Source organism: Trachemys scripta, chromosome 11, assembly GCF_013100865.1.
Source record: "Trachemys scripta elegans isolate TJP31775 chromosome 11, CAS_Tse_1.0, whole genome shotgun sequence".
In the NCBI taxonomy this organism is placed as follows: Eukaryota; Metazoa; Chordata; order Testudines; family Emydidae; genus Trachemys; species Trachemys scripta.
In genome coordinates, this window is record NC_048308.1 from 37,314,405 (window position 1) to 37,341,462 (window position 27,058).

General features: G+C 41.4%; 1 protein-coding gene across 4 annotated transcripts in view; it reads right to left on the reverse strand.

Moving 5' to 3' along the window:
• The window catches only part of TLK1 (tousled like kinase 1), a 189,397-nt gene that overhangs the window by 48,071 nt on the left and 114,268 nt on the right, over positions 1-27,058 (reverse strand). For 2 of the 4 annotated variants that reach the window (XM_034785291.1, XM_034785289.1), the window contains exons 5-11: positions 15,996-16,042; positions 15,398-15,490; positions 10,321-10,410; positions 9,353-9,445; positions 7,781-7,891; positions 6,023-6,159; positions 4,243-4,431 (exon numbers count right to left, since the gene is read on the reverse strand). In XM_034785291.1, the coding sequence (XP_034641182.1) occupies positions 4,243-4,431; positions 6,023-6,159; positions 7,781-7,891; positions 9,353-9,445; positions 10,321-10,410; positions 15,398-15,490; positions 15,996-16,042 (760 nt within the window). Of the gene's footprint in view, positions 1-4,242; positions 4,432-6,022; positions 6,160-7,780; positions 7,892-9,352; positions 9,446-10,320; positions 10,411-15,397; positions 15,491-15,995; positions 16,043-22,560; positions 22,699-27,058 lie in introns of those variants that run through there. The other 2 variants (XM_034785292.1, XM_034785290.1) reach the window with 2 other exon arrangements.

Here is a 27,058-nt window from a genome sequence, read left to right on the forward strand (position 1 = left end):
GGGGGGGGGGGTGTTTGGGAGTTCGGGGGGGGGGAGGCTGTCAGGTGGCAGGGGTGGGGAGAGGGATCGGAGCAGTCAGGGGATAGAGAGCAGAGGGGTTTAGATGGGTCGGAAGTTTTGGGGGGGGCTGTCAGGGGGTGGAGAGTGGTTGGATGGGGCGTGGGAGTCCCAGGGGTCTGTCTGGGGGTGGGGGTGTGGATAAGGGTTGGGGTAGTCAGGGTACAGGTAGGGGGTAGAGTCCTAGGGGGCCAGTTAGGATGGGGGGAGGGTCTCAGGAGGGGGCAGTCAGGGGACAAGAGGCAGGGAGGCTTAGGTAGGGGGTGGAGTCCTGGGGGGCAGTTAGGGGCAGGGGTCCCAGGAGGGGGCAATCAGGGGACAAGGAGTGGGGGGAGGGTTGGGGGTTCTGAGGGGGGGAGTGGGAGGGGCAGGGGCAGGGCTAGGACAGGACAGGGGCGGGGCTCCTCCCATCCTCTTTTTTGCTTGCTGGATTATGGCAACCCTAAGTAATGAAGATACTGAACAGAATCGAATCCAGAAATGATCCCCGTGGGACCTCACTCATTATGCTCTTCCAGCATGACTGTGAACCACTGAAAACTACTCTCTGGGAATGGTTTTCCAACCAGTTTTGCACGCACCTTAGCACCCTAAATGCTCCATCTAGGTTGCATTTCCCTAGTTTATTTATGAGAAGGTCATGCAGGACAGTATCAAAAGCTTTACTAAAGTCAAGATATACCACATCTACCGCTTCCCCCCCATCCACAAGGCTTGTTACCCTGTCAAAGAAAGCTATCAGGTTGGTTTGACATGATTTGTTTTTGACAAATACATGCTGACTTACTTATCACCTTATTATCTTCTAGATGTTTGCAAATTGATTGCTTAATTATTTGCTCCATTATCTTTCCGGGTACGGAAGTTAAACTGACTGGTCTGTAATTCCGTGGGCTGTCCTCATTTCCCTTTTTATAGATGGGCACATAATGGCTGCTTCCAGAAATTCAAACAGTGGGGGCTGGCATTAAACACTTAATTGCCTTGCTTGAAGTAGAATTAAATTTGGGATAGATTTTTTTTAAAGACTTGAGGAGTTTATCTGTGCACTTCAAGTTAACAATTGTTGAGGTACATTTCAACTGATTTCAATTAAGTGAGCTTATTATTAAAAAAAACTGTTTGTTCGGTAATAAAGAAATCTCACATGGAACCATTAATCACTTGGGACACCAAAAATTACTATGAGCACTAGCAGACAAAGATAGTGTCTACATAGCGCTGTTTATTTAGTCAATTGCATCTAAACACAGGCATTGAGGGTTTCTTCATGTGGTTAGTTGCCATCTTGATGAGTACTTTGATTCACTTTCAAACTCATTAGACAAACATGGTAAGTTGTTAATCATCCAACTACATCAGGAAAATGACCTGCCACTGGCAATGCCTCAGCCATCACCTTCTTCTGGTTTTGAAAACTGTTTTTAAACTGTTAAACAAAAAGCTTCTTTTCAAACCTGGTTTCAACCACACCTTTTTGTAACCAAGCTAAAAAATATTTGTTTTTGTCTACACAAAAAGCTAAGCCATTGTAACAACTAAATAAGTGCCAGAGGGACTCACTGCTGACAAGCTTTGTTACCAGATCATGTTTTTCAGCATAGCAGTGTAAAGGTCTGCCTAATCACATACATGTATGTTGTACTAATGTACCTCTGTTTTAGTTCATTAATCTCAGCAGTTCTGTACTTCCCTCCAGCTAGATATAAATAAAGCCTCTTCCCTTTGGCTATGGGCTAATTAGAGCCATTATTCTCAGAGTGATGTGGGCACAGTGATGAGCACAATATGAATGCAGTAATGGTAGATTAGAAAGAGTAAATGAATAGTGAATACTAGACTGGAAAGGCACAATTATTAATTGTTTTAACCAGCCACATGGACACGTGCTATCTGTCTAACTCTGTAACGGGGCACAGCAGTTTTACTGTAGGTATCTTTCAGAGAAGAAGAGGTATCACACTAACAAATAAGACTACAATAAATCCTAATTAAAAGTTTTAAAAACCCCTAGAGCTCCTGGCAAAGGAACATGAGAGGGCCTTGTGTTCTGGTGATCCCGTGTTGCATAAAGTACCCCAGCAAATAACACACAATTGTTCATCAAAATAGGAAGGCAGTGTTATACATAAAACAGCAGTTATATCAGGACCAAATTAACATGTACAAATGCACAGCTAGTCTTGATTCAATAATGATTAATATGTGTAAACTACCATTCGATTACTAAAATATAAAAAAAATTGCAATCAACTTATTGGCTATACAGTTGTCAAAAGAAGTCTTCAATGCTCAATCTGTATTCAATTTACATGTAACAGCTTAATCAAACCTAAATTAAATATGAATTTAAAAATTTTAAATATAATTACTTTGAGAATATTTTGAAGGAAGGACAGGAGTAGCTATTTGTGAATCTGGAATAAATCGGACAAGAGATATTCATGGTACAATTAAATATGTAATGCCTCTTGTGAAACATGCAACTGAAGCAAAATTTATCATCTACTAAAGCAGCAAAAAATCTCAGAAAATTTAACATGAATATAGACTAAAGACTTAGCCAAATATATTGGTCAGGTATATTAATGGCTAAGAGTAAGAGTAACAATTGCTTGGCTTTTAATATATAGAACATTTATATTGTCACAAGCTTTGTTTGTATGTTAGAAAGTAAAAGCTACTACAAAGCTGTCCTGCAGATCTAAAAAACAATAAGAATGCTAAAGTCTCTACAAACACAACACACGATTTACAGAATCCCAATGTATGTATTCATTTTTCTTAAGTGGAACAAAGAGTTAGGGATTCACAAACTGCAAGAAGAATGAGCTAGTGCCCCTGAAAACAGATATTCTAGAAAAGAGCCCATATTAATTCCAGCATTATTTAAAAAGAAAACTTCAGAATACAGCTGCAGAGTGAAGCATGCCTAGCTTACATGAGAAAGAAGCACTTCTTAAATGGTAAGTTATATATGAAAATTTAAGGGTTTTTGTGTTTTAAATTAGCACCTCTGAATAGCCTTCCTACAGTAAACTTTCTGAGAAGCATCACAAACCACAATCAGTATTAACTTAAAAGGTCTAATGTCAGTTCTAAATCCTGTTGCAGACCCCTTTTATTTTTAATTATTTTGCCACCATGTGCAAAATGTGCCAGAAACATATGATGCAGTGGTGAAGGGGATATTGGATTTGATAATCAGAAAAAGCTGAACATTTTGTTGTCATTGTAAATATTTAAAATATTGATTTTTCTGATGATTAAAGGTCACAATCAAGCTGGGATCTAACAATTTGGAAATAGGAGTTTAAAAGAACTTTGAAGTACTGCTCCTGGTGCATTGGCCAACTTTTTGTAGTTTAATAACCACATTATCATATTTGTAAAAATGTGCTTCCCTCCTGTTGTTGTATGGAAAACTCAAACAAAAGAGGAGAAATGGATTATAGAGGGAGATAGTGATAATGAATATACAGTATATATGATGAAGTGCAATCAAATGCAAAGTAAACAAATTGAAGGGAAAAAAAAAAAACTTTTCCTTTTTTCAATCTCTTTCCATTGTACTTAACTTTACAGTTACTCTTAACAATAGTAGATAAAATATTTTCAGACAGAAGGGTAATTTTTAAATTGATGGTGTCCATTAAACCAGCACTAAAGCATTTAAATTAGAAGACGCAAGATCATTTACTTTTTTTTAAGCGCGTTATTAATTTAGATGCAGGCCTTCAGATACTATGGGCTGCATCCAACTCCTTTAAAAGCCAATTGAAAGACTATTATCTTCTTCAGTGGAAGCTGAATTGGTCACCAAAAGCCTTCTTTACATCAGTTTAACTGAAAGGAGAATACGGCTAACTCCACTGATTTCAGGGGATTTACAAGTGTAGAATACTAGAATTAAGTATGTCTAATTAGAGAACCATAGACACATTGCATCAGAGCAAAATAGACTGATGCAATTTACCCAAGATAAACTGCAATGATACATTGCAGCTACATAGACTTTGGTGCAAGTTTTGTCAATTTAGACAAGCCAACAGTGAGAACAGAGCAAGTCCCTAACTTGCTGGCATATGGCACAACTGCTGAGGTTATGCCAATGCTTGCGCTGCAGACAAAATGGACAACATCTAGGAAACTATGAAAATGACTGATTGAATTGGTAAAACTTACAGCTGTGGTAAACTGGGTCTAAGAAAGGGATCATTTTCTGCCCCATTGACAGCTTTATTTTTCCTCTGTTTTGGTTCCGAATTGGCAGCTGGTGTTTGAGAATTATTCGTAGATGGAGGTTTTCGTTTGGCTAGGAGCTTTCTTTGCCTTTCGATATCTTCCCTTTGTTGATTCACCCATTCTTGTTGCCTGTAAAACCAAAAATATTGCATTAACTATTAATATTTGTACAGCTAACAACATTTTAAAAAGCAGGCTTATAATAATGGCAATGATACATTCTAATCCACTGAATTACCATAATCTCTCTTCTTGGTAAAAATGAAACACTCATGCGGCGTTCTTAACTAACAAGCACTGTAAATGTGAATATTTATTTTGGGGGGCAGAAGAAGAATTTGCATGATTTTATTTTATTTTGTATGTTTGTTTCTTGGTGTATTCTTTGTTGGATAATATGCTACAGATTTGCCATTTGGCAAGAGGATGGTAATTGAAAAGGTTGTACTTTTTCTGCCAGTAATCATTTTTGCACAAATGAAAAATAAAGAGTATTTCAGAGTATGTTAAAAAGAAACAGAATGTTCCCTATTAGGTAGGAGTATTCTCACAAAGTTTTGGAAATGTGTTGGTATAATTTTCTTTTGGAATAGGTTTCCAAAAGTGTAACATATATACTGTGTTCTCCACATTGGAAACAAATGGTATTCTGACAAAGTGGATATTATCGCTTATAACCAACACCAAAAAGAAAAGAAAAAGTCAGAGATGTCAATACAGAATATTAATATGGTTGTTTTACAAATCAGATACTTTATCTGAGCTGACCTTCCTAAATAAATAATCAGTTGGGTTACACAGCAAATATTGTATGTGTGCACAAACACATAAGGAAGACTGCAAAAGCTAAATCATTAGATATTAACTAGGTCAGGGGTTCTCAAACATTTAATGTGGACCCATTTCTGAAGAGTGTCATAGACCAAATCCCTATGCAATCACAATCCCATTTGCATTCCCACATCTTTCTTGGCAAAATTAGAGTTTCTAGTGAATACATTAATACTTAACAATGTAAAGGTCAAATCAGTTTACTTTCCAAAGCACGTCTCTGAAGTCATGAATTAGTTTCTTTCTCCCATTCCACCCTCTGCCCCGTCTCCCCAAGCTCCTTCTCTGCCCCATTCTCTGCTGAAGTACCTTGTTGAGGCAGCTCTTTTCCTGCTGGCGGCTACAGGCTCCTTTCCCCCATCCGCTTATGCTAGCAGCAGCCCCTAGTGGAGGCTGCTAGGTTTGCTCCTCCTCCTCGCTCCTCCTTCATTGCAATGAAGAGCCTGGATGTCTGTAGAAGCTGCTATAATGAAGGATGTGGAGCCAGCACCATGTGACCAGCAAGCCCTCCACAGACCATCAACTGTTCCACTGACCACCAGTAGTCGGTGGACCACAGTTTGAGAATCACTGATCTAGGTTTACAACTTTTTCTATCAATTGTGATGATTAATGAAATGCTGCTCAGTTAGTAAATTCACACTTGTTCTAAGGCTTGTTAAAATCAAGTGAGGCCCAATCATCTTCTTTCAAAAAACAACAGGATTTAGCATTCTACATTCTGTCAGTTGATTAAGGGAGTTCTGTACTGTATTCTGAAACTTCAAAAAGCAAAGTGAAATACTACACATGAAAAGCAGCTCCAATCCTAGAAGCTCTTAGTAATAAAAAAATCCACTGGAGGGAACTGACAATTACTGAGAATTTTAAAAACATAACATTGACTAACTTCACAAGATTTTGAAATGCAAAGCCATCTGTCCACTGTTCAGTAAATGAAGCACCATGTCGAACTGTTGTAAAATGCCCGAGGCGTAGTCTGTCTTGCATACTCTTCTCTCTGCTTGCCAGCTTTTCTTGTGTGCTCTAAGAAAATCAAAATATTACCAGTTTTTCTAAAGTGTTTAAAAGTTAGCAAAAACACAGCCCCTCCCTCTAATGTCTTTTTTTGAGTAGTAGATAAAAGAATGATGGATGGAAATAAGTTTCAACTACTCATATTCCAATTAACACTTCAAAACCCATACATGTTATTTTTTCTGGCTTATACATTATCAGAATGGTTAAAAATTCTGCTGTAAGAATTTAGCTATTATTCATAATGATACATGAGCCAAAAAACCCAAGCTTGTCTTTACTTGCAAATGTGACATGGAATTGAAAGAATGAGGGAAGAAGGCAGGGGGAATTTGAGCTACCTTTACACTGTCACAATTCAAGGCTGCTCAGCAGGCTGGTGTGTCGCCAGCACAAGAGCTGCCTATGGGATGCTCTACACCAGTGGTTCTCAAAGCCGGTCTACCGCTTGTTCAGGGAAAGCCCCTGGCGGGCCGGGCTGGTTTGTTTACCTGCCGCGTCCACAGGTTCGGCCAATCGCGGATCCCACTGGCCGCGGTTCACTGCTCCAGGCCAATGGAGGCTGCGGGAAGGGTGGCCAGCACATCCCTCGGCCGTGCCGCTTCCCGCAGCCCCCACTGGCCTGGAGCGGCGCACCGCGGCCAGTGGGAGCCGCGATCGGCCGAACCTGCGGACGCGGTAGGTAAACAAACCGGCCCGGCCCGCCAGGGGCTTTCCCTGAACAAGCGGTGGCCTGGCTTTGAGAACCACTGCTCTACACTCCAAAGCAGCCCACACTTCCCCAGTATGATGAACAACAGGCCTGCTACATCCTGTTCCCAGCATACCCTGGTGCTGGGGCTAGCAATGGTGACAGCATAGATATTCAAGGTGACCCTCCATTGTGGGAATGCTTCCGCAGTCTCTTGCAGCAGAATGTATGCAAAAATTTAGTTTCTTTTCTTAATGTCCTGACTTGTCTTGTAATCATTGCATTAAACTAATTTTTGTATTCATTTTCCTTGACTTTTTGGGGTTGTTTTTAAGAAAAGCAGTATTGCTAGTGTTTAAGAATGTTGGCATTAAATTTGAAGCTCATATCTCATTTGAATGGGATGGCAGAGGGGTAAGTATCTGCTTTTGCTGCTCTTAATATTAAGCTACAGACAGAAGGCAGCAGTGGACTGATTTACAGTGGAAATTCTCCTAGGTCTCTAACGTGCTTTTCACAAAAAGAATGTCCCCAGTTAGCATGTTCAGAAGTGGTTTTTCAATCACCTGTAAATTTATTTTAAAACAGTTTGCCCAAAGTTCAGAAAAAAGGCTGAACACCATCCAGAGGAAAAGCCACATGCTAAGGTCATATCTTTTATGCTCAGCAGTGACTGAATTATTCGTGAGCAAAAAAATGTTTACGTTCAAAAATGCATTTTTCCCACTCTTCCATATTTCAAAAATGGCTGAAGGGATTTTTCTCAAATTTAAAATTAATTAGTTCTGGACTGAGACCAAAAACTTAGAAAGTTTCAGCCCAAACAGAAAGTTACGAGCAATTGAAAATGGGGTGGAGGGTTTAATAATGGCACTCCAAAGGTAACTATCTATAGTGCTTTCCACCACACACACTGAAAAAAATAGTGTACCACCTTACCTTTTCAATCAGAAGTTTCTTGCTCATTGAAATGCATTTGTTTAACCTTTCTTTATATTTTTCAAGTAGCTTTTGTTGTTCATCTATTTGTCTTCTAAGATCACAGTTAGCCTAAGAACAATATGAAAAAAATGTCTATTATATTTCACATCAATGTTATTTTATGGAAAATACTACAAATCAAAACCATAACTATTATCAATACAAATGTATAGCTTCAGTGACATGCACTAAAGCAGAATGCCTACATATATAGTAATATATAAACAAAACAACCCTATTCTCAGTATATCAGCCTCATCAGATCTGTATAGAGATGGCCTTACTTTTTTCCCCTCCCCAAAAGAAACTTTAGATCCATCATCATTTAAGCTGCATACTAGAATGCTACCTACCATTACATAGATTTGAATTGTATCTTAATATTTAAGTGTCAGAGGCATTTTATCAGATAAAATATGTAAATAAATATATCTTATCTAGTACATTAGTACTAGTACTTTTCCACCCTTCCAATATTAAATTGGAAGCTCAATTCCAGCTCCAGTTCCTCTTCACACAAGGGATTTCAGGAGTCAAATGGAAATACAGTAATCTCTTTCATAACCCACAGTAAAATAAAATTTCACACTGACAAATTCAAAATATCTGAGGAGTGGAAGAGAGTGAAAAGTTTAAAGCATGCTGTTTATATTCATATTATGACCTAGGAAGACTGGAGTTATGTTGTTCTAGCTATAACATAATGGAATTTTTGCAATGTTATCTTTATTACTTCTATACAGTTTAGCAGGTAAAGACAGAAACATACAAGATTTTATGAACATATATTAGATAAGATATATACAATTTGTGAAGTTATTACAATCCCTTTTACTCATCTCCTTTAAAGGCTTCTATTTGTTCTATCTGCACACTGTTGTCTGCTTTTTGTCACATCCTGTTTGTCTAGTGGTTGATATAGTTACCTCTGCATCCCTACTACTTCTGGAGTATAACCACCCCAACTCCCTTACTCTAGTACAGGAACTTTCCAAAGTACTTCATTTTTTTCTCATTATAGGCAGTTATTTTGTACCCATTTTGTACTTCTGTCATGGTAAGCTTGAAAACGTAGGTAATAAGAAGTTGTCCTACTGAGGAATGCTTTACTTTACAATTAAAACAAGAAATCTGTCAAAATATATCAAGATTTGTAAAAAGCCAAAGAAATTAAACTAACACACTGCCATATACAAGATCATCCTTGTCTGGAGGTTGAAGAAGTCTATAACCATATTTAATAGTTAGATGTGCCAAAGACCTATTTCTTTTAAATGCTGAAGCAGAAAAAAATGAGATTCATGCACTTAGTTATTGCATAATATATGCTGCTTTTCAGAAAAAGCATTTATGCAGATTTTAGAGAATATTTTAATCTTCACAAATCTGGTGTTTTCTATCATATATTTATATTGAAAGTTTAAAATATTTTCAGCTTTATAACTTCATATTATAGTACAGATATTTTCTATATACCATCACTAACTGATATTTTAAATAGACATCTTTTATTCAGTCTTTTACACTTACCCTGAGCAAATCATCTATACGACCTTCTTTCTTTTCCAAGTCTTGATTTTTATTACTTTCCAGTGCAGCTAATTTCAGCATTGTGAGATCAGTCTAAACAAAAACATTTTCAAATATTTAATTCCATTCTTTGGCAGATGTAACACATGATTTTCCTCATTTTTGTATCAATATTGTTAATCATTTAAAATTATTATAATTGTCTTTGTCCATTAACAGGCTGGGCTGAGTAAAGAGTTTGGATGAGCCACTTTAACTGATAAAATTCTTCATTAATTGAAAGCCAATCCATTAAAGAGCAATTAATTTTCTTTTCCAGTAAGGGATGAACACAACATGGCTTGAATGAAAAAGTCTACTAATAATACTGTGTTAAATTGTCTCTATTTGGTCTGAAGTGGTATCCCTCTAAGTAAGGAAATTTTAAACTGACCATCTGCGAAAGACAGAGGGTCAGAGGACTGGGCTGGACATGCCAAACGAAACAGCAGTTCAGCAATAAGCATGCTACAGAGCGTAAAAAGGATTGCCATTTTAATTGACAAAGAACTTCGACTTTTAGTTCTGAAATGGCATGTTGTATCTGACCCTATCTCATTGTCACAGTGGTTGCTATCTTAAATACTGATAGAGCTAGAAACCAACACTTTAAGATCAAATGCAACCTGAATCTTGAGCAAAAGGTACAAAGCATTCATCTAACTCTAATGGTTCATGAAGTGCTATGCTGGAAGTAATTTGAGCGCAAAATGGTAATCAGAATGACTACCAGCTCATAATTTATCAAGGACAGAAATGTTTTTGCAGACCACTACAAATGCTTGCAGAACCTGTAAATTTTCTAAATACGTAAATTTTCTAAATACTGGTCTTGAACCAGTTATCAGGCATGGAAATAAATGGTCACTGATCAATGTTTTCATGTATTCTAAAAATGACATGGGAAGTGTCTACACAAAAGTGTTTACCTGAGTGATTTTAAATGATAACTGTTTTGGCTGTGTAACAGGGTGGTCCCCAAAAGCTAATGCAGTAGGAGAAGGACTATTCTGTTGAACCTAAAATACATAAACAAAAGATATCAGCTTCAACTTGAAATACTCAGATTGCAAAGTGAAAGTATTATGAATGTCAAGTATCAAAGGGATAGCCGTGTTAGTCTGGATCTGTAAAAGCAGCAAAGAGTCCTGTGGCACCTTAAAGACCAACAGACGTACTGGAGCATAAGCTTTCATGGGTGAATACGTCTGACGAAGTGGGTATTCACCCACGAAAGCTCATGCTCCAATACGTCTGTTAGTCTATAAGGTGCCACAGGACTCTTTGCTGCTATTATGAATGTGTATCTCAAAATCCTGTGAAAATAACTACTTGACTGTTGGTTGTAATTAGCACGGTAAAATACAAAACATGGAAAGACCATACTCTAACTATATGACAGATCTTTGGAGTATTGTATCTAGCTGTTCACCATGCAATTAATCACGTGTGTTTTTGAGAGGATGCAACATACTCTAAAAGAACTATGATTGGATCCATTTCAAGGAAAAAGGCTGAGAGATTTGGTCTTATTCTCTATGGAATAGGAGCTATTAGAAAGTTTCTAAAGACTGTACTTACCTTAAGAGGAATAGAATAAAGTTTGTAGAAACAGTCACAATACATATCAATTCACACTAATGCTCAATTAAAAAATAAAATTTTGGCATCAAGCACAGTAGTTAGATAAACAAAGCTGATCTAATAAGGACTCCTGTATACCAAGCCTAACAACTTTTGTCTGGTAACAAGTAGTATCGTAAGCTTGCATCCTTTTCCAATGTCCCTTAGCTAGATTTTTGTGAGGCTTTGTCTACACTACACACCTTTTAGCGACACGGTTGTGCCGCTACAGCTGTGCCACTAAAAGGCGCACAGCATAGCTGCTGTTTGTAGGCAGGAGAGAGCTCTCCCGTTGACAAAAAACTTCCACCCCCAATGCGTGGCAGTAGCTTTGTCGGCAGGAGAGTGCTCTTGTTAAAGTGCTGTTCACACTGGCGCTTTTCGTCAGTTTGTCATTCGGGGATGTGTGTGTCTGTGTGTTTTTCACAAAACTGAATGACAGAAGTTTTGTCCTTCAGTTTCCACTGTAGATAAAGCCTTAGACTAAGTCTGACAACTCAAAAATAACTAAACTGGGTTTCCTTTAGTTTTGGAGGGCTTCTCTGTCATTGGGAGCCCAGAACAGGGGAAACCTGTTGTATATTATGGAACCAGACATCACTAAGACATGAGTCTGAAACCTCTAAGGGAGGGAGAAGCAGAGCGGCAGCAGCGCGCTCAGGGAGGAGGCAGAGGCAGAGTGGAGGTGACCTGAGGCAGGGAGCGGTTCCCTCTCCCTACCCTGATAATAACGCGGCCTCACCTATAACACGGTGAGATTTTTTGGCTCCCGAGGACCGCTTTATATCAGGTAGAGGTGTATTAGGCTTAGACTTGCATGTTTTGTTTTATTTTGCTTGGTAACTTACTTTGTTCTATCTGTTATTACTTGAAACCACTTAAATCCTACTTTTTATACTTAATAAGATCACTTTTGTTTATTATTATACCCAGAGTAAGTGATTAATATCTGGGGGAGAAAACCTCTCTCTATCAGTGTTATAGAGGGCAGACAACTTATGAGTTTACCCTGTATAAGCTTTATACAGAGTAAAACGGATTTATTTCAGGTTTGGATCCCATTGGGAGCTGGAGATAGGTAACCTGCTGAGTGGTTTTCAGTTAAAGCCTGCAGATTTGGGGGTGTGGTTCAGACATGGGTCTGTGTTGCAGCAGACTGGAGTGTCTGGCTCCACAAGGCAGGGTTCTGGAGTCCAAAGCCATCAGGGAAAACGGGCTCAGAGGTAATTTCAGCACATCAGTGACCGAACTCATTACAACGTCACCTGAAAGTGAGAAGAGGCATTCGCATGGCACTGTTGTAACTGGCATTGCAAGATATTTACGTGCCAGATGCGTTAAAGATTCATATGCCCCTTCATGCTTCAACCACCATTCCAGAGGATATGCATCTATGTTGATGACGGATTCTGCTCAATAACAATCCAAAAGCAGAGCGGACCGATGCATGTTCATTTTCATCATGAGTCAGATGCCACCAGCAGAAGGTTGATTTTTTTTTTTTTTTTTTTGTGGTTCAGGTTCTATAGGTTCCGCATTGGAGTGTTGGCTCTTTTAAGACTTCTAAAAGCATGCTCCACACCTCATCCCTCTCAGATTTTGGACGGCCCTTCAGATTCTTAAACCTTGGGTCAAGTGCTGTAGCTATTTTTAGAAATCTCACATTGGTACCTTCTTTGCATTTTGTCAAATCTGCAGTGACAGTGTTTGCAAATCAAACAACATATGCTGGGTCATCATCTGAGACTGCTATAGCATGAAATATATGGCAGATTGTAGGTGTGATGCAGTCTATATAATTTTATAAAAATATGCTAATGATTGAATATAATGTAACTGGAATATTCTTCATGCAAAAGGTCTCTTGTAAGGTATTATTACAAAGCTTATAATCTACTGAGTGTGATTATCCTATTTGTATAAATGTACCACTCTTGTATCTGAAACTAGAAATATAACTCTGAAGGCCTATTGTAATTATGCAAAGTGTGGGCCATTAATGGTGGTTTGGAATCCTGATGACTCCCATTAACCAGGACAATTGTCTGCAGATGGGTGTGTTTTACCTGTAAGTCTTCCTGTATATGTGTGTGCTGGCAAGTGGGCAATGAAGTCTTGCAGTGACATGTGCTCATGTCACCTGAACTGGAATACATCTCTAACCTGGTGCCTTTCCATTGAGAAGGAGGGGGTGGAAACCCAGAGAGGGGCAAAGGATTCCCACCTTATGCAAAAGATATATAAGGGGTGGAACAGAACAAAGGGAGGAGAGGAGCCATCATGAAGAATCCCCTAGCTACCACCTGAGTTGGAACAAGAGCTGTACCAGGGGAAAGAATTGTGCCCAGGCCTGGAAGGTGTCCAGTCTGAGGAAAAAACTTACTGAAGCATCTCTGAGGGTGAGATTATCTGTATTACGTTTGACTAGACATAGATTTGCACATTTTATTTTATTTTGCTTGGTGACTGACTTTGTTCTGTCTGTTACTACTTGGAATCACTTAAATCCTACTTTCTGTATTTAATAAAATCACTTTTTACTTATTAATTAACTCAGAGTATGTATTAATACCTGGGGGAGCAAACAACTGCATATCTCTCTATCAGTGTTATAGAGGGCAAACAATTTATGAGTTTACCCTGTATAAGTTTTATACAGGGTAAAACGGATTTATTTGGGTTTAGACCCCATTGGGAGTTGGGCATCTGAGTGTTAAAGACAGGAACACTTCTGTTAGCTGCTTTCAGGTGAACCTGCAGCTTTGGGGCAAGTAATTCAGACCCTGGCTCTGTGTTGGAGCAGATGGGAGTGTCTGGCTCAGCAGGACAGGGTGCTGGGGCTCCGAGCTGGCAGGGAAGGCGGGGTAGTAGTAGTCTTGGCACATCAGGTGGCAGCTCCCAAGAGGGCTTCTGTGATCCAACCCATCACAGTGGGTAAAACAGAGCAGGGAACATACAATTCTCCCCCAAGGAATTCAGTCACAACTTTAATTAACGCACTATTTTTTTATCATCAGCATGGAAGCAAGTCTTCTGGAATGGTGGCTGAAGGATGAAGGCGCATACAAATATTTAGCATATCTGGCACGTAAATACCTTGCAACACCGACTACAAAAGTGCCATGCGAACACCTGTTTTCACTTTCAGGTGACGCCCGTAAATGTAAACAAACTTGTCTGTCTTAGCCATTGGCTGAACAAGAAGTAGGACTGAATGGATTTGTAGGCTCTAAAGTTTTACATTGTTTTGTTTTTGAGTGCAGTTATGTAACAAAACAAAATAAAAATCTACATTTGTAAGTTATACTTTCACAATAAAGAGATTGCACTACAGTACTTGTATGAGGTGAATTGAAAAATATTATTTATTTTGGGTTTATCATTTTTACAGTGCAAATATTTTTAATAAAAAATAATATAAAGTGAGCACTGTACGCTTTATACTCTGTGTTGTAATAGAAATCAATATATTTGAAAAATGTAGAAAAACATCCAAAAACATTTAATAATTTTCAATTGGTATTCTATTGTTTAACAGTGCGATTAATCGACAGCCCTAATATATAGCAAAACTCAAACATTTTCTGAGCAAAAGAGTGTAAGGAAGTTTGGAGATCAAATTCTGAAGCTGCCAACAAGTAGAATAAAGTGGATTTGTCCATGGGGGAAACAAAACAGAAATGGTCCTTCCACCTGGAGTTAAACAAAGGCAAGTCCAACGTTGACACTACAAGCTTGTATATGAGGGGAAACTATTTATTTTCAAATTAAATCCCAACTTTCAAATTTCAAAACATTACTAGTAAGGAGAGTTAAAAGGGATACAGTAGTCATGTATTTAAATTTAACTAGAATCTGTTGGTTTATCAGCATCTTTGCTTATAACAGAACAACCTGGATTGCTCACTATATCCTTCCTAGTAAAAAGGACTAAGAAATTTTTTTGTTAATGTGTGCAGGGTAGATGTGAACAGATGCTATTATGTCCAGTTTTTGAAATTACTTAGTGAAAAAGTTATGCATTTATTTTAAATAAATGACTTGGAATTCAACAACCACCCATACAGGTGACCATTTACCTGAAGTTATACAGTATAATTATTCACTTGGAGCTTCCCTTCAGATTTTACAACAATGTTTCAATCAGACAGTAATCCTAGTTTATAAACCTAAAATTTACTGAAAGCATTTTTAAAAATTTGAACTTTATAATACTACTTGTTTGGTTTGAAGAAATAGATTTGTTCCTGAAAATAAGTTTAGAAAGTTGCTCTATTTACAGTGATCATTTATAATCAGCGATTCCCAATTAAGGTTACTTTCAGTGACTGAAAACTTTTGTACTGTAGGCTGAAATTGAACAGATTAATAGTTCAAACTTACAGAAGAAGGGGCGGAATGTGAATGTGAATTTTGAGGAGAACGGATTGCAGGAGATATGCCTCTTACAGGACTGGAGCCGTTTCCACCTTGGTACTGAAGAGGAAACATTGCCAAAGAATTAGTTAACATTCTTATCGAAAATGGATGTAAGGCAAAATAATAATAATATCACTTATTGTATTACTGCACAATCTATATGTCTAAAGGAAGGAGAGTGCAAAAAACTATTCAAGATGTAGCTTTCATTTTTTAAATAGAAATTTTACAAACACCTCCAAAGACATTTTAAAAACTAATTATTTTAAACCATCCATTCCCTAGTCCTTTTTCAGCTCCAGCAAGTCCAAGAGAACATTTAAAAGACATTGCTAGCTCACAGTGTAGACATGACTTGTATGTGTGACTTTTGTACAGAAAGCCATGCATTTTATGTTTCTAAATCAAAGCAGGTGACAATCCAAACAAATCTGTTGCCTGAATAGTGCAATACTCTTTACATTTATGCTTGTGAATTTAACTAAATTTAGTATCTTATACAGTTACTTGCAACATTAAAGAAATCAAAAAAGTAAATTTTCCAAATAAATAAAAAACTTACTTCAAAATAGTCACTAATTTTGTGACCACGTCCCCCAATACTTTTCCCTGAAGTTAAAGAAAAAATTAAAGACATTAGAAGTGACAAAAATAGACCACTATACTTACTACAGAGGTGAAAAGTACACAATATGTCAAAGTCTTAGAATCTGCTAAGCAGTTTTCTGCGGCTTGGTGAGTCAATGGGTGATCTTTCTATCTAGATATTCATATGACATCCCATCAGCACAGCATCTGGGAACTCCATGCACTTTAACTAATTTATTCTCACATCATCCACATATCGCAATGAAGTATAATTATGCGCCCTTTTTTTTTTTTTTACGTGAACGGCAAACTGAGGCCTGGTCTACACTACGGGTTTAGGTCGACTTTAGCAGCGTTAAACCGAATTAAGCCTGGACACGTCCACACAACGAGGCCCTTTCTTTCGACTTAAAGGGCCCTTTAAACCGGTTTCTTTACACCACCTCCGACGAGGGGATTAGCGATAAAACCGGCCTTTGCGGGTCGGAATTGGGGTAGTGTGGACGGAATTCGATGTTATTGGCCTCCGGGAGCTATCCCACAGTGCTTCATTGTGACCGCTCTGGACAGCGCTCTCAACTCAGATGCACTGACCAGGTAGACAGGAAAAGACCCGCGAAGGTTTGAATTTCATTTCCTGTTTGCCCAGCGTGGAGAGCACAGGTGACCACGCAGAGCTCATCAGCACAGGTAACCGTCATGGAGTCCTCCCAGGATCGCAAAAGAGCTCCAGCATGGACCGAACGGGAGGTACGAGATCTGCTCGCCATATGGGGAGATGAAGCAGTGATAGCTGAACTCCGTAGCAGTAAAAGAAATGGAAAAGTATTAGAAAAGATCTCCAAGGCCATGAAGGACCGAGGCCATAACAGGGACACACAGCAGTGCCGCGTGAAAATTAAGGAGCTAAGGCAAGCCTACCACAAAGCCAGAGAAGCAAACGGAAGGTCCGGGGCAGAGCCGCAAACTTGCCGCTACTACGCGGAGCTGCATGCGATCCTAGGGGGTGCAGCCACCACTACCCCAACCGTGTGCTATGACTCTCTCACTGGAGAAACACACAGGGAAGACGGTTCGGGGAACGAGGAAGATGACGATGGAGGTACTGTAGGTAGCTCACAGCAGCAAGGAAGCGGAGAAACCGGTTTCCCCAACAGCCAGGATATGTTTGTGACACTGGACCTGGAACCAGTAACCCCCGAACTCACCCAAGACCCTCAGGGCACACAGGAGACCTCTGGTGAGTGTAACTTTGTAAATATTTGTAAACATTACAAAAAAAAAGCAAGCAAGTCTGTTAACGTGTATGGGGATGGAGCGGAAATCCTCCAGGGACATCTCCAGAAAGCTCTCCTGGTTGAAATGGGGTGATTTTATTAAGGGGGACATTCAGAGGCGCCCGTTCCTGCTATTCGGACCAGAAATGTTCCCCGCTGTTAACCACGCGGTGGGGGGGAGGGGTGAAGTGATCATCCCAGAGAATCGTGTGTGTGTGTGTGGGGGGGGGGTGGTTTACTTGTGTTTGTGCCGCATGTTAACCGGGAAACCGCAGCCCCCTCCTTTTACATTGAAACCCCATTTTAAATGGACAACCCAATTCATCCTTGAGATGGGAAATGCGCTGCTGTTTGCAACCTTTCCCGCATGTTAAGAAGGTTAAATAAGCCAAAACACTGTGGCCTACGATGGCTGCCTGCAAGCCGAAATATGCGACCTTGTAATGAAAGAGTGTACCCATTGTTCCCTAAAATGTGTCTTTTTTAACCACCTCTCCCTTCTCCTCCACCAGCTGCAAATGTTTCTCCTTCGCAGAGGCTCGTGAACATTAGAAAGAGAAAACGTAAGACGAGGGACGAGATGTTCACGGAGCTGCAGATGTCCTCCCACGCTGATAGAGCACAGCAGAATGCGTGGAGGCAGTCAATGTCGGAGATGAGAAAAGTCCAACATGAACGAGAGGAGAGGTGGCGGGCTGAAGACGATAGGTGGCGTCAGCTTGCAGACAGACGGCAAGAGGCAATGCTCCGTCTGCTGGAGCATCAAAGTGATATGCTCGAGCGTATGGTTGAGTTGCAGGAAAGGCAGCAGGAGCAGAGACCGCCGCTACAGCCCCTGTGTAACCAACAGCCCTCCTCCCCAAGTTCCATAGCCTCGTCACCCAGACGCCCAAGAACACGGTGGGGGGGCCTCCGTCCACCCAATCACTCCACCCCAGATGATCGCCCAAGCATCAGAAGGCTGGGCTTCAATAAGAGTTAAAGTTTTAAAATGCAGTGTGTCCTTTTCCATCCCTCCTCCCCCACCCATCCCTGCTACCTTGGCAATTATCCCCCTACCTCTGTAAGGAACTAATAAAGAATGCATGAATGTGAAAAAACAATGACTTTATTGCCTCTGCAAGCGGGAGGGGAGGGGAGGGTGGGGTGGGGTGGTTGGTTTACAGGGAAGTAGAGTGAACCGGGTCGGGGGGGGGGGGTTGGAGGGTTCATCAAGGAGAAACAAACAGAAGTTTCACACAGTAGCCTGGCCAGTCACAAAACTCGTTTTCAAAGCTTCTCTGATGCGCACCGCGCCCTGCTGTGCTCCTCTAACCGCCCTGGTGTCTGGCTGCGCGTAATCAGCGGCCAGGCGAGTTGCCTCAACCTCCCACCCCGCCATAAATGTCTCCCCCTTACTCTCACAGATATTGTGGAGCGCACAGCAAGCAGCAATAACAATGGGGATATTCTTTTCGCTGAGGTCGAGCGAGTCAGTAAGCTGCGCCAGCGCGCTTTTAAACGTCCAAATGCACATTCCACCACCATTCGGCACTTGCTCAGCCTGTAGTTGAACAGGTCCTGACTCCTGTCCAGGCTGCCTGTGTATGGCTTCATGAGCCATGGCATTAAGGGGTAGGCTGGGTCCCCAAGGATCACGATAGGCATTTCAACATCCCCAATGGTCACTTTCTGGTCCGGGAAGAAAGTCCCTTCCTCCAGCTTTCGAAACAGAGCAGAGTTCCTGAAGACGCGAGCATCATGTACCTTTCCCGGCCATCCCACGTTGATGTTGGTGAAACGTCCCTTGTGATCCACCAGGGCTTGCAGCAGCATTGAAAAGTACCCCTTGCGGTTTATGTAGTCGGTGGCTTGGTGCTCCGGTGACAAGATAGGGATATGGGTTCCGTCTATGGCCCCGCCACAGTTTGGGAATCCCATTTCAGCAAAACCATCCACTATTGACTGCACGTTGCCCAGAGTCACTACCCTTGCTATCACCAGGTCTTTCATTGCCCTGGCAAATTGGATCACAGCAGCCCCCACAGTAGATTTGCCCACTCCAAATTGATTCCCGACTGACCGGTAGCTGTCTGGCGTTGCAAGCTTCCACAGGGCTATCGCCACTCGCTTCTCAACTGTGAGGGCTGCTCTCATCTTGGTATCCTGGCGTTTCAGGGCAGGGGAAAGCAAGTCACAAAGTTCCATGAAAGTGCCCTTACGCATGCGAAAGTTTCGCAGCCACTGGGAATCGTCCCATACCTGCAGCACGATGCGGTCCCACCAGTCTGTGCTTGTTTCCCGGGCCCAGAATCGGCGTTCCACGGTATCAACCTGCCCCAGTAACACCATGATTTCCACATTGCTGGGGCCTGTGCCTTGTGAGAGGTCTATGGCCATGTCAATTTCCTCATCACTCTCGTCGCCGCGCTGCAATCGCCTCCTCGCCTGGTCCGGGTTTCGCCTTGGCATGTTCTGGCTCTGCATGTACTCCAGGACAATGCGCGTGGTGTTCATAGTGCTCATAATTGCCGCGGTGATCTGAGCGGGCTCCATGATCCCAGTGCTAGCTATGGCGCCTGGTCAGAAAAAAGGCGCGAAAGTAGTATCTGATGGACCAGGAGAAGGAGGGCGGGAGGGAGGGAGGGCCGAGTGACGACATGGCGTACAGGTACAGGAACAGGGAGAAACACAAACAACTGTCACACACAATGGTCCCCCCAAAGATTAAACTGGAAACCCTGGGCTTAGCAGGCCGTTGATTTCACGGAGGAAGGGGAAGCAAATGAACACAGAACAAATCTATTTTTTACATCTTAAGGTGGCAGCCGACGCTGCAGCATGAGTGACAGCCATACCAGTATGACGATGACGGGTACCAATCATAATATGCCATCATCTGCCAAAAGGCAAGGGGCTGCTGCTGTGTAGCAATGCAGCCCCACGTCTGCCAGCCCCACGTCCGCCAGCACCCAGCATCGCCCTCGGCCTCTTCTGGGTGCTTAGCAGACAATATTGGGCAATTGGCAGAAAATAGTATATTATGACTGGTAACCGTCATCATCGAAACAGTAGCATGTCTGCCCAGGTGGCCATGATTGACAGCCATACCAGTACAACGACGACGGGTACCAGTCATAATATACCATCGCCTGCAAGGGGCTGGTGCAATGCAGCACTACGGCTGCCAGCCCCACGGCTATCACTCATGCTACACCGTCTACCGCCAAAAGGCAGTTAGCAGCTGCTGCTGTGTAGCAATGCAGTCCCACGTCTGCTGGCACCCAGAGGACATATGGTGACGGTGAGCTCAGCTGAGCTGAGCGGGCTCCATGCTTGCCGTGGTATGTTGTCTGCACAGGTAACCCAGGTAAAAAGGCGCGAATCTATTGTCTGCCGTTGCTGTGATGAGGGGGGAGGGGCCTGACGACATGTACCCAGAACCGCCCGCGACACTGTTTTGCATCATCCGGGCATTGGGATCTCAACCCAGAATTCAAAGAAAAGGCGCGAACCGCTTCTCGGCTCGAGCTGTGGCGCAAACGTAGTATCTGACGGCCTAGGGGAAGGAGGGAGGGGGGCCGAGTGACGACATGGCGTACAGGCACAGGGAATTAAAATAAAGAACGGTGGCTGTGCATCAGGGAGAAACACAAACAACTGTCACAGACTGGTCCCCCCCAAAGATTAAACTGAAAACCCTGTTGACGGAGGGAGGGGGAAGCAAATGAATACAGAGAAAATCTATTTTTTACATCTTAAGACGACGGTGCAGCGTGACTGATAGCCCTCGGCATCTTTCTGGGTGCTTGGCAGCAAATACTGGGCGGTGTATGACGATGGTCTTCAGGCCTATTGTACGAGCTGCTGCTCAGGGAAGACTCTGCTAACGTGCGATGACCCGACTTGTAATAGGCCGGCTAACAGTCATAATACACCATTTACTGCCAAAAGGCAAGCCCCACGGCTGCCAGCACCCAGATCGCCGATGAAGGCTACCAGTCTACTGCACCGTCTACCGCCAAAAGGCAGTTAGCAGCTGCTGCTGTGTAGCAATGCAGTCCCACGTCTGCCGGCACCCAGAGGACATATGGTGATGGTGAGCTCAGCTGTGCTGAGCGGGCTCCATGTTGTCTGCACAGGTAACCCAGGTAACCCAGATAAAAAGGCGCGAATCTATTGTCTGCCGTTGCTGTGACGGGGGAGGGAGGGGCCTGACGACATGTACCCAGAACCGCCCGCGACACTGTTTTGCATCATCCGGGCATTGGGATCTCAACCCAGAATTCCAAGGGGCGGCAGAGACTGCGGGAACTGTGGGATAGCTACCCATAGTGCAATGCTCCGGAAGTCGACGCTAGCCTCGTACTGTGGACGCGGTCTGCCGACTAGAGCACCTAGAGCATTTTATTGTGTGGACATACACAATCGGCTGTATACAACCGATTTCAATAAAACCGGCTTCTATAAATTCGAACTAATTTCGTAGTGTAGACATACCCTCAGGCACAGAGAGACTGACCTGTTCAACTCACACAAGTCGTCTGTAGCAGAGAAGCCAGGAATTAAATTATCTCTCTTAATTCCCACCCCAGTGCCTTAGCCACAAGACTATCCCCATCTAACATGATGAGATGTTCATCATAAATGTTGGCAGACAAGAGATTAGGTGCCAAGCTCCTCCACATTTTAGGCACTCTGTCTCCAGGCTCACCAGTCAACGACTTGCCAAAAATGTCAAATCTGGCTAGCCTACAACTCACTTTCTATACTAGTCCCTTTGCTCAGTTCCTCAACCTGAGTGGGCAAAAACAGTGAGGACAAAATCTAACTCGGGGTAGGCAACCTATGGCACTCGTGCCGAAGGCGGCATGGGAGCTAATTTTCTCACTCACACTGCCCAGGTCCTGGCCTCCAGTCCGGGGGGGGGGGGGGGCTCTGCATTTTAATTTAGTTTTAAATGAAGCTTCTTAAACATTTTAAAAACCTTATTTACTTTACATACAACAATAGTTTAGTTATATATTATAGACTTCGAGAAAGAGACGTTCTAAAAACATTAAACTGTATTACTGGCACGCGAAACCTTAAATTAGAGTGAATAAATGAAGACTCGGCACACCATTTCTGAAAGGTTGCTGACCCCTGATCTAACTAGAAGTACAGTACCAATTTATGGAGGCAACAATAAATTACTGACCAGCTAACTCAGTAGGCTGTGACAGCTGGGGCAATATAAAGGTGCAAAGGGGCTGAACAGGGAGTAGAAAGAATGAGTATCACCTTGTGGAGATGATAGCATCTCTTTTCCCCTTGCAAGTCAGTCAGTCAATTCCAGCAGGGGAAGTTAATCAGAGGCTTTAAACCATTGCAGGGACTCTCGGATCATGAAGAGGGAATGAGACTTTCTGAACTCCTGTGTTTGAGACAGGGTACACCTTCACTGTCCCACATATATCCAAACAGTGTCAGGGGATTTCCTCTGGGCTTTGGTGATCGGACAGAAGTTGGGGGAAAAAATCTCCTGGTTCAGGTGAAAAGAAGAAACTGCTTTGGTAAGGAAGCTATAACAAGTGCAAAGCATTAATTTTTCCTTAAGAAAAACAAGACAGTTTTGATAGCAAACAAATGCCATAAAAAGCGACAAAGAGTCCTGTGGCACCTTATAGAGACGTATTCACCCACGAAAGCTTATGCTCCAATAAGTCTGTTGGTCTATAAGGCACCACAGGACTCTGTCGCTTTTTACAGATCCAGACTAACACAGCTACCCCTCTGATACTAAATGCCATAAACTGTCAGCTGAAGGCGACCTCGACTAAAGAATTCCACTTTCAAGGAAAGCATAGTAAGAAGCACCAAAGCTAAGAATTCAGCAAGGTTTGAGCAAAGCACTGAGCACCCTATTGAGAACCCAAGGACTTCACAGAAGGCTTAAGATAGGACACAACCCTAAGGAACTTGTCCCAATGGGATGAGTCCTCATTGTGTATCTCTAGTGAAGTCCAAAGAAAGAAGGTAGGTTACTGAGGAGGGAGCAGGAGAGAAAAGCTCCACAGAGGAGTAAGTGTAGTGAACTGCTTGGGGTAAATTAGGGTAGAGTCCTTCAGTGTAGAGAACAGGTGGGCTTTGTATTCTTTTAGGTCCACGCATTGGTCTCAAGATTAAGCACCTCTGGCTCTCCCTCAGAACCAAGGAAGCACCTTGGGAATAGGTAAGGGATCTGGGAAAGCACCATAGCTCTTTTTCCCCTGCTGTTCTAGGCATTTTCTCTAGAATGAATCTAGTGGGAGTGCCCTAAAGTGAGGGGAGGCCACTCAATACGGGTTTACTCCCATTGGCAAGATAGGAGACTGCTGAATTGCTGACTAGACAATCCAGACACACCGGCAGTGATCGTTTGCAGGAAGCACCCACTGTCAGGCTACACTTTCCACTTCCAGAGTGTCTGTCTGTTTCCTCTGTACTATCTTTCATAGTGCCTGTGCTTGAGGTCTAAAGACAACACATCGATGTGAAGCACTTTTTGTTTTTCTCACTGAGAGGAAGGAAGAGACTGGGAACAGTGCCTGAAAGGGGAGGGAGACTGCCTATCTTTTGCTCCTCCACTGCTTGACACCAGAAAAGAAGAACTGCGGAACCACACTGGGGAACCAAGCCACAGAAAATTTATTTAAAAAAAGAAATACATATGCATTTGTTTTCCAAAAAGTGCATTTGATATTTCAATCATTAAGCTTCTAGAGGTTTTTGTTCATTGGTTTAAGGTAAGCACTGCCATGAAGGTGCAGCTGTCTCTTACAATTACTGTAGACCCCATTAATTGTCACATCATGGTAGATATACAGCTGTTTCAAATTAAGCACTCAAACCTATTATCAGACGCACCTAGAAATACATTATGCTAGGAGATATTCCTCTATTTCCATTAATTGCCTTTACAAAGCATACAAATCATTATACATTTAGACGTATTAGGGCAAGATGGTTTATTGAGAAACCATAAGAGATCAGGAAAACAGAAAGATGTGAACAAAGGAAAGAACCAGAGGGAAGCTTATGCTAACAAATCTGTACACACCTGTACAGAACACAACAGCATAGTCCCAAATGTATTGTAATCATCATGCTGAGGGACAACTCAGTGATAACTAACTCTACAACACATTAAGTTATTACAGTGTACAATGCAACTTATATTGACTTATTCTGCCATTAACCAATTCTTACAGTTTTTGAAACACATTAAACAAACCTGTTCCCTTAGAATCACCCTACTTAAGCAGGATGGCATTTAATCACACAGTTTAGTGGATTCCACCACATACTGCAAGTCTCTTTCATAAAAGCCATTTCCCTACACTTACCTACCTCCTACTCTTCATGATTTCAGTAAAGAAAGAGATGGTTTATTAAGGTTTTTAAACAAATGCACCATTTTACCACTTTCTCCGTCTCCAAACCAGTCTTATCCCTTCAGGTCAGCTTTTAGATAATAGGCAAGAAAGGAGTTTGTCAGCTGAAAAGCATTAAAAGTGATCGGTAAGGGAAAAAACTGGGCTTTGTGCCTTTGCTTCTTTATAAGGAAGGCCAGAAAGGTCATCCTATGCTATAAACAGATTTTTTCTGCTTGTTTTCACATTTGAAATTCATGTCCTATCTAGCATGGAGGACACTACTGCCTTGTCTACATTAGGATACTTTGTAGTTATAAAGTTCTATTGGCAGTAACAACATTGTAAACAGGGCATAAGAGTTTTTATTACCAGGTTGTCTGCTCTAAGAAATGGTTAAAGTTTCCTGCTTTTACTACCACTTGTTCCACTTCATCAAGGGCAGCAATGATGGGAGCACTAGAAGGGCAGCTGTGGGAAATTTCCCAAAAAAGTTTAGAATAGGCAAAGCCTCTGTGAGGTGACTGTAGCACAACAGTTAAGAGACCAAGAGTCGAGTAAGTGAAATGAGAGGCTGTCAGATTGTCTTAAACTATTTTTTTTTAATTAGAACAAAATATATTATACATTTAAATAGAAGTAAACACTCAAATCAAAATGATCATCTAAACGGAAGTATTTTAACGCAACATATCTTCCACTTTGCTTTTTTGGCTTAACATGGGAAGGGAAAGCCTACACTTCCCTGAAAAATGTAAAAAATATATATATATATATATATTGCAAGGCAAAGTTAGACTGTCTGCATTATTCTTTACATCATGCATAAGTAGCTAGAGGAGAAATTAATCTCGAGGACACACAGTAAAAAATTTCCTGGAATAACTTAAATATTAAAAGAAATGGATAAAAAGATTGTTTTATAATGCAAGCCAGTTATTTATTTATTCATTCTAGTTTTCAGAGTATCTTCTCTAACAGTTAACAACATTAACATCTAAAGCATTATAAGGAATGCAGCTGCCTTCATTGTTTTATATGCCGGTGATGTCATCAGCTATTGCAGGGAACATATAAAACCCTAAATTCAGGTCTTGGCAAGACATTACAAGAAAAATTCCAACTTATTTATCTGTATGTGTGAAATATTGCCACTGTAGCATCAAGCAGACCAGAGATATTTAATAGAAATCAGTTCCAGAGACATAAGTTTTCATACCCAAACAAGTGACTGTGATTTATCAAGTGACTTAAAACCATGTTAACATTAAACTATGCAGTCACAAATTAACAAATTTCTCCAATCCAAAAATACTTAACATCCATTTGAAGGAGTTCTCTATCTTTGCTCCCAAGAAGGCTCTGTATTTAAAGGCCCTAAACTCCCACTCCATCCCAAGTAATTTCCTGGACAGGTCATGCCTTATCAGTCACTCTGGTAAAGGGAAGGGGAACATCACACTACATTGTCTTTACGAATAAATCCCATAAGCCCTCAGAGTTGGCTCCAATTTCCTTTTAATCAGCTGACATTCTGTTCTTTCAGTTGCCAGAGTCACAAATTTCCCATGTGTACATCACCAAGGAGCCTAAAACCTACACCATCCTGCTCAGACTGGTAAATATACCCTTGGCTGGAAAATCAGGTGCTAGTGGCAGCTAAGCCACAGTATTTCAAAATAGCAACCTTGATAATTAGAATTAATCTACATAGTCTGAACTGCCAGTTCAACAGGCCTACCAGTGATTAGAACAGGTAAGTATTCAGGTATCAACTCAGAGGCAGAACAAGAACCAACCACAAAGACAAAACAAAAAACACAGTAAATGACCAAGAGGCGAATGAACAATGCTCCTGGCTTATATATTTGCATTTAAAGGGATATTTATTAGTTCAAATGGAACACCAAAACAATAAAATAGGTCCTGTTCTCACAACTACTTTTTTTTAAAATGCTAGATAGTTACCCACAGACTTATGAGTCTCTACCATTCCTGCCCTAAAAAGGTCACCTTAAAATGAGACAGGATATTTCAATGAACCCCATACTTGTCTGAAAGAGTACCAATTAGTAAGTATCATGATGGTGTTTTGAGGAACAAGCATATACTTGTCCACTAGGAAATGGACGGAGAATACCACACATTTCACAAAGGCTAAACCAGGGGTCGGCAACCTTTCAGAAGTGGTGTGCCGAGTCTTCATTTATTCACTCTAATTTAAGGTTTTGTGTGCCAGTGATACATTTTAACGTTTTTAGAAGGTCTCTTTCTATAAGTCTATAACATATAACTAAACTATTGCTGTATGTAAAGCAAATAAGGTTTTAAAAATGTTTAAAAAGCTTCATTTAAAATTAAATTAAAATGCAGAGCCCTCTGGACCG